The sequence below is a fragment of the Triticum dicoccoides genome, chromosome 1B, assembly GCF_002162155.2.
Source record: "Triticum dicoccoides isolate Atlit2015 ecotype Zavitan chromosome 1B, WEW_v2.0, whole genome shotgun sequence".
Lineage (NCBI taxonomy): Eukaryota > Viridiplantae > Streptophyta > Magnoliopsida > Poales > Poaceae > Triticum > Triticum dicoccoides.
The window spans coordinates 468,102,219-468,114,228 of NC_041381.1; the positions used below are offsets into that span (position 1 = coordinate 468,102,219).

Consider the following 12,010-nt stretch of genomic DNA (forward strand, 5'->3'; position numbering starts at 1 on the left):
CATTGGTTGCAAGTGGGGCGGAATGTGTTGGACTCTGTTACTCATCACTTGCATAGAGCTCAACAGAGAATGAAGGCTCATGATGATATGGTTTTCTGAAACTCCAACCTTATGTGCAGTCCTCAGTTGTGCACAGGGTCAACCATAAATTATCCTTCAAGTATTTCGGCCCTTACAAGATCATTGATAAGATAGTCGAGGTAGCCAACAAACCGCAGTTGTTTCTACCAGTAAAATTCACCCACTTTTTCATGTTTCCCAGCTCAAGAAAGTTATTCCCTCTACCACTACAGTGCATCCCATTTTGCCTTCAGAGTCTGCCCATCTGCAGGTTCTAGTGCAAGTTCTTCAGAAGCGAGTTCATCAAGTCGGCAAGAAAACAGTGGCGCAAGGGCTTATACTCTAGAGTGATTCTATCCCTGCCGAAACTACATGGGAGGACCTTGAATCTTTGCGTCAACAGTTTCCTCGAGCTGCCGCTTGGGGTCAACTGCTACTCAACAGGGGGGGATGTCAGCGACTCACTGATGAGCCACACTGAACCTGACGAGGAGGGAGGAGCACTAGCTACTGAGGTTTTCGACAACAACAAGAAGGCTACAGTACCGACACCAAGGCCCAAGTCGACCAGGCCTAGGAATTTAACCCAGTTGCTTGTAAGCCCAAACTGGGCCTGCTAATGCGGGTGTAATAGTACTTATAGCCATTGGCTACTTTCATTTCCTTTCGGTGACGGACTAGGCGGCTTCGGTCGAGGCTGTACGGAGACAGATGTGTGGGAGGTTGGGTGGATCGCGCCCGTGTAATTCAAATCCCTAGTTCAAGTTCCCAATTTCGCCGTCATTGTGAAGCTAGATCCGAGTCCCTCGCAATGTAGGTCTCAACTGCCAGATTTGTTGTTAAGACGAGAAAATCATTGATCAGTGCTATGTGTTACACACATGCCTCAATCCTGATGTTTTTTTCTTTTTGTCTGTGATTTTCGGCAAAGGTGATTGCTATGTGATAACACCTAGCTTTTTTTCGAAATAGCTTTCAAATTTACTTCGATCATACACTGCGCTTCTCAAATCACAAGTAGTAACGCAACGCCGTCGAGCGCCCGTGCCGGACGGTTGTCGGTTGTAAATCACGGTAATTAAGCTCATTCGGCATTGCGTATGACCGTTCGCCGGCGCGCTGTTTTTTCACGGCTGGCGGAAGAGGCGGAAGTGGCCGTGGTGGTCGCCGTCGACGACGTGGTGACCGTCGTGGTGATGATCGTCGTCCAGGTGGCCACGGCGGTCGGGCTGGATCCAGCGGCCGTCGGGTGCGCGGACCATGCCCTTGTTCTCGTCCTGGCGCCAGTAGGGCGGCACGCAGTGGTGGTCCTTGAGGAAGTCGGACGCCTTGTTCACCAGCGCCGGGTCGCGCCCGCTCGCCAGCACGAACCGCTCCCCGCTGCCATGGTACCTACATAAAACCATTCATCGGTCGAATCATACAGGAGTACAAAATTTACGTAGCAGTTGATGATTTAATTATTTTTCATCATTAAAAACGAAGCAGTGGGCACGAAGGCCCATGCAGTACACGAGCGAATCGATCTTATATAATATTGTGATGTTGTATTGTACTGGCGAGTAGTTACACCAACTGCGTCTGATCGACAGTAGCATGATGCTTACTCCGACTGTCTCACCTCTCGCTTGGCTGTCTTGCCCATGACAGCATGTGGCCCATGAGTATTTCAATGGACCTGATGCATAGTTAAGTCTCGGCATTACGCACAGGTCCTATTGACAAACTCTAAGCATCTATCACACGACCTGGCATCCCTTTAGAAAATGCACATAGAATTTGTCGTATCGTGCTAGCATGACAAGTTGGTCGTAGACTCGCAGTACGCCAGACGTGATTAGTTTGGACGTACCGCCAGCTAATACTGATAAAACTATACTACTGCAAACACCAGTACGGCAAAACGGGCAAACACCGTGACGTCCGTAAACACCTCACGTCAGCCAGGGCATCACGGTGACCGGGATGGAGCGGTGGAGCGCACATCTGCTGCATGCGTGACATGATCAGACGGTGCGGGCTGTCAAAATACGACGTACGCGCGAACGTTCCAGCCACATATTTTCCCACTAGGAAACGTTAGGGCTCCTTTGAAACATGTTAAACCAAATTATTGGTGCAAGTCAAGTAGTGTATGTCCTTGGCGTCTCCGTGGAGATCAATCAGCCAACTAATCAAGATCATATGATTGTGATCGCCCATGTAGCGCACGGCGTGGATGATCTATTCTCATCTGCGTCTGTCCCACACAGGTGGCTGGAATAATATCGTCTGTCCCGATCCTAACAAGGACCTTGACAAAAAAAAAAGTGCACATGTGTAATGTTATTTTGATGGGAGAAGTTTTTTTTTGGATTTGTTCGACCGATTTGGTTGGCAGCCTAAAAAAAATGAGACCAACCCAAGGGCTAACCCTCGTTGGCATTTTTTTATAAAAGAAACTCCGTGAGCACCGCGCATCCTAGCCGGGACTTGAACTCGGGTGGGCTGGCAGCTACCTCGATCAGCTGCCTAGCTAGCGAGTCGACGCCCCATCCTCGCAGCCTACTAGTAGGATTTGTGATGCATGGGGCTCATTTCCTTGCGATCCTTTTTATTTGGAATATTTATTTTTATGCCCATGTTTCTTAGTTTTGCCCTCGTTAGCCTGAAATAGGAAAAAAAACCAAACCAAAACCGCAATAACTCAAGGAGCGAAGCTCCAAATAAGATGAAACCGATGTTGTTGGAAATATAGCGACAAGCACCATCCAACAATACATCGAGTTTTAGACCTAACTCAACAAAGAACTGAGCTGAGTTTTTGAAAATAGAAAGCCCTTTTTATTTTGCCTTTGGGGTGGCCGTGTGTGATAAATTTTTGGTTGAACTTTATTGTAGCAGGATGATGAAATGTGTGCGTCACTCAACGGAGAGACTGAGGGATATTCCCCTTTTGAAAAAAAATGTATTAGTAGAACTACTCATACTAGCTTGATCCAGATTACTTTCCTTAAAACCCTTTCCTTTTTATAACTGCTTCCCCCCTACTCTGATCTACTAGTATCAACTTTGTTTTGATGGTAGGAAAAACCGTCACACAAGTGAAATCTAACTTTTAACGATTTCCCCCAGAATTTCTCGCTTTGATTTTTTCCCTCGTCCTCTGATGTACGCTCTCATCATCTCTGGACCTCTGGAGAAGGATCCCTGGGATCATTGCGCCCATGAAGGTTTGCCCCCTCGTGGTAATAATTAGCAGCAACGATAGTCTTCTTTTATTTTACCGTTACAACACTTGATCAACCCGGGCTTTACCCCATTTCCATTGCTTGCATTTGCATAACAGAAATACAACGTTCAGATATCAATAGATAGCGGCATGCATCACCATGCCAGATGCATGGCCCATGGCTACCAGCAGATCAGCAGGAGTATTTCAGTGAACCTAACACATTATTTAATCTCGGCATTACGCACCGGGCCTCTTGATAAACTCCACGCATCTATCACACGACCCGACACCCCTTTAGAAAATGCAGATAGCTCTTGTCGTGTTGTGTTTAGATTAACTGAGTACATGTCACATGGGTTGTACGTAGAAAGGCGTGATGGGTTTGGACTTTGGACGTACTGCCGGCGTACTTACAACGACAAGTACTGTGGTATACAAATATACAAGACGTACTGCCAACCAAATTATTGGTGCAAGTCAAGGCGCTGGCCTCTCTGATGATGCTCATCTTATGAGAGATTTGGACCGAACGCAATGCTAGAGCCTTCCGTAACACGGCGGTCCCTTTGATGGTTCTCATTTTCAAGATTAAAAACGAGGTGTCTCTTTGGGCTTTGGCCGATGCGAAGCAGTTGGGAATTGTAATGCCGCGAGAGTAGTTTTTTTTTTATTATCGCTGTTTTGCGGTTTTGTTCTAAAACTTCTTCCTTATTCAATGAAATGATAAATCTTTTTAGTTTGACCCATCAAACTGGGGCCAAGTGATCTGCCCTTCCGTTGCATGAAGCCTCCTCATTATCAACACCAAGTAATGCTATAGGTACGGCCTATTGATCAGGTACTTGAAAAAAAAAATCAACGTCAATCTTTTGGACCGTTAGGCCATATACAATGGGAGATGCTTAGGGAGGTGCTTAGAAAAATAAATCAAGTTTTTCTGAAGCACCGGTACCTATTTTTACAGGAGAGACGCTTAGTTAAGCGTCTATCCTATACAAATAAGCACCGGTGCTTAAGAAAAGCCTGATTTATTTCTCTAAGAGCAACTCTAGCAGATCCCGCAAAAACTTGACCCGCAAAACGCGTTTGCGGTTTCACGAAGATCGCGTTTGTGGGTCGAAAATTAGCGCGGCCGAACAGAAACCGTATCTAAAACTGCATAATTTGAAAAAACACTTTCGCGGGAGAAATTGCACCTTGTTGACGCGACCGCCTGCCGTCACTCGAGGTCTTCGAGCTCCTCGGCGTGCCGCCGGCGCTCCGCATCCTCGCGCACGCTCCGCTCGGCGATGGCGGCTGCAACAGCGTCGACATCGGCGACGTAGTCTTCCGGCCCGACGACTCCGCGGCGGCCGAGCGGAGCGGGCTCCTCGGGCTCCTCCTTGACGGGGACGAAGTCGAACTCGTCCGGCTCCTCCGGCTCCTCCTCGTCTTCCGACCACTCCCTCTTCACGGGGAGAAGGCCAGTGCCGGAGGAGGAGGAGCTCCCGGCGTACGAAGATCTCGCGGAGGAGAAGGACGCGCGCTGGCGGTCGTACTCCTCCGTCTCGCTCCGCCGGAAGCTCGCCGGCGGCGACATGCCGCGGTTGGTCCACTTTCGGGCCCCGCGCTTCCTCGCGCCGTCCGGCCGGACGCGCCGCTCGCGCTCCGGGTCGCTTCCGCCGCCGGATCTGCTACCGGAGCCGCGTCCGGAGCTTCACATACGGCCCCACATGGCAGCTGGAGGCGGGGAGGTGGTCGCCGGCGACGAGAAATGTTGAGAAAGGGGTGGGGAATCGCATGGCTCGGCGGCGTCGAGGGATAGGGTTTTGACCCGCAAACGAGCCGCAGAACCGTAGATATAGCAGTCGGGGCGTGCGGTTTGCGGGCACGGCAAAAAAATTTGCGGGCCGGGCGAGTATGCAGGCTTTGTTCTGGCCGAAAAATTGGGCCGAACCCGCATACTCGCCGGAATTTTGCGGGTCTGCGTGTTTTGCGGGGTCTGCTAGAGTTGCTCTAAGCACATCCCCTAAGCACCTTGCATTGTATAAGGTCTTAGATCACCATCAATGGCCATGATCCCACATGCGTTCTTCTTCTTGTTCTTACTCCTCCCTTTCGCCTTCCTATATACTCCCTCTGTATGTGACATAGTTATATCACATCTAAACTGATGTCCACTCTATTTGTGGTTATTTTTTGTCCTAGTTTTTTTTGTTTCTTGTTGCTGCATTATATATCGGCAATGATAAATTCCGAACGTTCGGATTTTAAGCATGGCAACCTGAATGTTTTTTATGGCAACTTTAGTTCACGTGAGGTTGGCAAACATTTGCAATTTTCTGACAAAAAAATAAACTTTGGACAAAGTTGCCATGTCTTAACAACTAAAGTTGCCACCTCGCGTCAAGTAAAGTTATCATGTAAAAACATTTGAGATGAAATGCTTAAAATCCGAACGTTTGGATTTTATCGGGGTCTTTATATATTTGTGGGAGCTTAGATGTGACATCCTTAAAAAACATCTAGATGTAAAACTGAAGAAATAAAGTATGTAACCAACGCCCGTACTACCGCATGCTTCGGCCGTCCCTCCCACCCATCCCTACCGCTGGTAGCATCGTCCTAGTCTTCGGTGAGGTCCTGGCTCAACCTCGCTGGGATCAACGCTCCCCGCTGTTGCTCGTCAGGACAACTCCACCGCGCGACCCCATCTTATCCGGGTGCGTCCGTTTGGGGTAAAACAGACGAATAGCGCGGCCCAACGCGCGGCCTCAAACGGAAAAATGTCCGGGATCCGTCCGTTTTCGGTCCATCCCCGGCCGAAAGTTGCGCTCGATTTGGGGTAAAACGGACGCGCGCGGACGGCCGCGACGCACGCCCTTGTCCTCCTGTGGCCCGCCTGTCAGGGACAGTAGCAGTCCCTCCCTCCCAACGCTTCGACACTCTCTCTCTCCCGCCCCATCCCGCCGCTGGCGCCGCCGCTATTCTCCGGCCGCCTCCTCACCGCACAGGCCCCGGCCGTCCATACCAAACCACGTGGACGCCACCATGCTCGCCCGTAGTTTTGGCCATCGATCGGAGGAGGTTTGGCCGTCGCCGTCTTTGCCAGTGGCAGAGGAGACACGACCGTCGACGACGTACCACGGCGGCCGCGGCAGCTTCCGACGGCTCCAGAGTGGCCAGTAGCCGGCCGACAACCACCCCTGCTGCGTCGAGGTGATCATCGCGGCCTCTTCGCCACCACGACCGCAAGGTGTTCGACATTTTGCCCACAAAGGTATGGACAGTGGAGACGAGTTCTTCTTCCACCACTTCCTTTGTTCATCGGACGATTCGTCGTCGGATGATGAAGATCTTGTGATGGTTGCACTGGTCGTTCACGACCACATTCAACGGCAGCTTCCTCGGTACAGGGGGTCAATCCCTGGCCGTGCTCCCAACCTGAACCACAACAAGGAGAGAGGCCACGCCCTGCTCTATGCCGATTACTTTTCCAACAAACCACTCTTCAAGCCGGATACATTCCGACGTCGTTCTTGAATGGGAAGGCATGTGTTCAATCGTATCCGAGAGAGAGGGGTTGCTCATGACCCATACTTCGAGTGCAAGACGGATGCCCTTGGCAAGCTTGGGTTCTCCTCTTACCAGAAATGCACCGCGGCCGTCCGCATGCTTGCCTATGGAATTCTAGGTGATCTGGTGGATGAGTACGTGCGTATGAGCGAGACAACATGTCTGATGTCAATGTACAAGTTCTGTCAGGCTGTGATCGAGGTGTTTGGCCCAGAGTACTTGAGGCAGCCAACTGCCGCTGATACAGAGAGATTGTTGGCGACCAACGCAGCTAGAGGCTTTCCAGGCATGCTTGGCAGCATAGATTATATGCACTGGTAGTGGAAGAACTGTCCATTTGCTTGGCAGGGCCAGTACAAGGGGTATGTAGGCGAGTGCACTGTCATATTAGAAGCGGTGGCATCGCAGGATCTCTGGATATGACATTCTTTCTTCGGCATGGCAGGTTCTCACAATGATATCAACGTGCTGCAAACGTTCTCTAGTCTTTGCGAGGCTTGCAGAAGGCCGCTCCCCACCTGTCAACTTTGAGATCAACGACCACCAGTACAACAAAGGATACTATCTAGCTGATGGTATATATCCTCAGTGGTCAACTTTTGTGAAGACAATCTCGAAGCCCCAAGGTGAGAAGAGAAAGAGATTTGCCCAAATGCAAGAGAGTGCTAGAAAAGATGTGGAACGTGCTTTTGGTGTGTTTCAATCCTGATGGGGCATCGTTCGATACCCTGCACTGTCATGGGATGAAAGGAAGCTTTGGGAGGTGATGAATGCTTGTGTGATGATGCACAACATGATCGTCGAGGACAAGCGTGATGACAGTATCTTCGACCAAGGATTTGATTTTCAAGGTGACAATGTTGAGCCCCTGCACCAACAACCGGCCACGTTTGATGAGTTCTGCCAGTTTCATCGTGAGCTGCGTGATTGGCACACTCATAAGGCTCTTCAAAATGACTTGGTTGAGCACGTGTGGGAGCATATTGGCAACCGATAGATGTATTGATTCATTTAATGTTCACTCAAGGCAATTTCGATTTGGTTGTAAAACTATCTTTATTAGAGAGACAACTTCGATTGGGTTGTAAAACTATTTTAATTTTCAAACAATTAATATTTAAACGTGTACACTTGTTTTCATATGAAAATATGGGTATTTTTAGGCCCTGGCGGATGAGATTGGGCAAACGGATGCAGCCGCGCGCTGGGCGCACGGCTACCGCATCTCAGGACAGGCCCCGACACGACCCCATTGTCCTATCCAAACGGAAAAAATCCGGACAAAACGGACGTCCGTTTGAGGTCATGCGGTGGAGTTGGCCTCACGTCACGTCCATCTTCGGTCTCGGCGGAACAGAGTGTTGTGTGCGAAAATTCCAGGCACATGGTGTTTAGTATAGTACAAAACGAATACTACAACTACTCCTATATGATATGACATACATGCCATATAAACGAGGGTACAGCTACAACTACCCCGGGTTAAAAGCTGATCATCAGAGACGTCTATTTAAAATCTCTAAAATATGTCTATATACTCCTACATCCGTATGTGTTAGTCCATTTAAAATCTTGAAAAAGACAGATATTTAAAAACGGAGCGAGTATATGACATGACATGCATTAGGCTCCCATGCATGCCATATAAACGAGGGTACAGCTACAACCACCCCGGGTTAAAAGCGAATCAAGAGACGTCTTCACACCGGCATATTGGACTCGGGACAGCGAGAGTGCGAGGCAAGAAACTGACACTGGCCTTGTAATAATAATCTTAAATACACTTACTCAGTGGTCACGTACGTGATTCCTAGACCACATCATTCCACACAAGTCGCCATGGGTAGGTGCGGAGGGCCAGAGGTGACAGCGACCGAGAGGTGATTAATTTCGGCAAATGAGATGGCGGCGAAATGTATACGGTACGGAGGTGATGGATGCGGACGTGCAACTTACCCGTCGAGGAGGTGCAGGTGCGCCTCCAGGTTGTGGGAGCAGCCGGGGTCGAGCGTGTCCTTGAGGAACGGCGAGCGCTTGTGGTCGAGGGCGAGCTCCACGCCGACGTGGCTGTAGCACCACGGCATCCGCAGCCCCTCCGCCACCCGCCGCACCATCTCCGGCACCCCCTCGTTCAGGAAGATCCCCGGCATCCGCGGCACGTTGTCGTGCACGTTCGTCACCCGCAGCGCCTTCACCCCGAGCTCCCCCTCGAACCGCTCCCTGAACCGCCCGTTCCCCACCCGCGGCCCCGAGAAGGAGTACACGCACACCGCCGCCCTCTGCATCCCATCGTACGTCTCGGTTAGTTGAGCATGATTCATGAGCACGTACGTGTGCATGGAATGGAGGATGAATCATCAGGAGAGTTTGGTTCTGCCCGTACCTTGCCGTTGGAGAGGTTGGCGGCGGACTCGGCGATGTCATAGGCGCTGAGGATGGCGAGCGAGCTGCCGAGGCTGTGGCCGGTGACGGTGATGCTCACGTCCTCGCCGAGGGCGGTGTAGTGGGCAACGAGCTTGCGGACCTCCACCAGGACCTGCTCCCGAGCGGAGTACTTGCAGAAGCGGCAGGAGGGGTCCTTGTCGGTGTAGAGGTCCACGAAGCCGGACTCCACCTTCACCTCGGGGTCCGGGCACGGGATGCCCTCGTCGGCGACGGGCCGGAGGTAGTCCATGAGGTCCGACACCCACTCGAGCCGCGTGATGGTGCCGCGCCACGCGATGGCGATGTCGCGCCGGCCCAGCCGCGCGGATTCCTCGTCGGTGGACACGGCCACGTAGCCGATCCAGTTCGCGCGCTGGCTCCAGAGCTTGGCGTCGGCGCGGGACTTCCCGGAGAAGAAGTTGGGGAAGCGGAAGTTGGACGTGGCGTACAGGTAGCGGGTGACGGCGTAGCCCCGCGCCGCGTCGGGCATGCCCAGCCGCTCGAAGAAGGCGCGCCGCGGGTACTTACAGCTGCCGCAGTAGCGGGAGGCCAGGTCGTAGTCGAAGGCGTCGTAGCAGGCCTGCGCGAGCTCGCCGTAGCGGATGAGCTCGGAGCGGAGCAGCGGGTCCATCGGGTCAAGAAGCCCCGCCCAGTCGTCGCTGCCGTGGATCTCCCGCCACCGTGCGGGCAGCTCGTCCTGGTGCTTCTGTGCTCCGCGGCGCCGGCCGGACGAAGCATCGTCGGGAAGGTACAGGTCGTCCTCTTCCTCGTCTTGGGTGAGGTTCTGCTCTAGCTGGCCGACGAGGGAGGCGAGCGCGTCGTCCCTGGTGGCCGCGGAGGGGAGCTGCAGTCTTTTGGCGGTGGTGAGTGGTGTGCGCGGGGCTGGAGCGCGTCGGAGGGAGATTTGTGTGTGGGTGGTGGCGGCGGCGGTGCGGCGGTGCGGGAGGGAGGAGAGCTGCGGGGAGAGGTCACGGCAGGAAAGTGGCGCCATTGGGGAAGGCGATGGCATGGTCGTATGGAATGGAGACACGCGGGCAGAACACCTTTATGCCCCTCGGGAGAGGTATACGTCTATCGGCCACCGAGCTCTGACATTGCGCTGGAAAGAACTACTCTTGTTGACCATAGGAAGAAGACAAAGGATGAGAAATCAATTTGTCTAATTCATATCTAGATGTTTTTTAAAGATATCACATTTAAGCTTTTGATACTTTTTAGATGAAAGACATAAAGCCCGACTTCAAATTAATAAAGCCATCGTTGCAAGATCTTTGCCTGGCTCATGGTCCAGTATCGCTTATGGACATCCGACAGACGCGCTCGGCATGGGCTCCAGGATGAGCCATCCGTCTGTTTCACCTGCTTACAGGACCAGGACAATGTGGATCATATTCTGGTGAGATGCGTCTACGCGTGGGAGGTTTGGCATCGTTGCTTTGATAAACTCCACATGGACATTGCTCTGCCAACCCAGAGCTGCACTTTTACCGACTGGTAGTCACATCAAAGGACGAGGTTCTCAGGTAAAATCCGCCGCGGTTTTGACTCCTTCGCGATTGGCACGGCTTGGGCGCTGTGGAAACAGAGGAACGCGCGGGTGTTTAATAGAGTGCTTGACCAAAGGACGCCCGAGCAACTGGCGACACTGGTTCTTTCTGAGATCAAGGAGTGGTCGCTTGCTGGATTTGGTGTAGGAGGCTTAGATCCATTTGTGAGAGAGTGAGTTTGTATCTTTTGGTGTCGGTGTTGTCAAGCAGGATGTTCGCATCTTGCTAGACTGCTTGTAACTATTCTCTGTCTTCTATAAAAATATAGTACGCCAATTTGGCGTACTCTGAAATTTTTTTAATAAAGCCATCAACCGGCTAAGATACATGATGTTGATTATTTTGGAACGGAGGAAGTACAAGGCAAAGCTTTGAGAAAAACTGAAAGATTACAAGTGAGATCACACTTCCACATGCCAAAGTGCAAACTTACCAGTACAAAGCAAACAAGACCAAGCCGCCGGAGGTACTTCACAGACCAGAACAACAAATACAGAGACATCCACGGGGCACCGAGCAAGCAGTGTAGAGGAGGATCGTGCCTGCAGGGAGGAAAACATTGGATGTGCCACAACCCGGACGTGCAAATGCTAGAGAGGAGAACTAATCTCCTCTACATCCAAGCCGTGCCACAACACGGGGATGCCGTAAACTGGCCAGCGGAGCACGAGCGCGACAGGGCAGCAACCACTGAAGGATAGCAGGGCACAACACCTCATCTCCACCACCGCTGGAAACCCGAGCAAGCACTGCACCGTAGCCGCCACCAACCAAGAACTGCAGGCACCCAACCCAACCCCTACCCCTAGCCGACGCCTCCAAGGAGGATCACGATGATGGAGCGCCGTCGACGGCCAGCCAAAGCCTAGATTTTCACCTGGGGAAAAACATGGGAGGGGGAGGTGGAGGGAGGGAAACTCAACGCGCCCTCAAGAGGGGATTCGGAGCCGATGCACCGCTGACGTCGAGGTCGATGCGGAATCGACTAGGGGATTCCCCCGTTCCAAGCTCCCTCCACCGCACCTCAGGGGCCAGATCTTGCAGCACGGACGCGCTGAATCCAGATCGGTGAGGGGATGCAGAGCAGACGGAATGGGCCGAAGATCCGATCTGGTGGAGCCACCGGAGCAGCCCGCAGCAACGAGGCACCTCCGCCGTCCAACCGCCGCCTGCACGGCCGAAGGGACGGCCAGCACCCACAGTGCCCTCC

At 52.2% G+C, this 12,010-nt stretch overlaps 1 protein-coding gene across 1 annotated transcript; it reads right to left on the bottom strand.

Annotated features, from left to right (window-relative positions):
- Window positions 1-913: 913 nt before the first annotated feature.
- On the bottom strand, window positions 914-10,293 carry LOC119341687 (phospholipase A1-Igamma1, chloroplastic-like). Its single transcript, XM_037613554.1, has 3 exons — window positions 9,213-10,293; window positions 8,786-9,108; window positions 914-1,452 (listed from the first exon to the last, which is right to left on the bottom strand). Exons 1-3 carry the CDS (start codon window positions 10,260-10,262, stop codon window positions 1,188-1,190), a joined length of 1,638 nt encoding a protein of 545 aa, XP_037469451.1. The 5' UTR covers window positions 10,263-10,293; the 3' UTR covers window positions 914-1,187.
- Window positions 10,294-12,010: the final 1,717 nt, after the last annotated feature.

Excerpts from the sequence above, each read along its gene's own strand:
- LOC119341687 (XM_037613554.1), bottom strand. The coding sequence starts at position 10,262 with ATGCCATCGCCTTCCCCAATGGCGCCACTTTCCTGCCGTGACCTCTCC. Across the intron at positions 9,109-9,212 it reads CCAACCTCTCCAACGGCAAG|AGGGCGGCGGTGTGCGTGTA; the intron begins GTACGGGCAGAA and ends GATGGGATGCAG. Across the intron at positions 1,453-8,785 it reads CACCTGCACCTCCTCGACGG|GTACCATGGCAGCGGGGAGC; the intron begins GTAAGTTGCACG and ends GGTTTTATGTAG.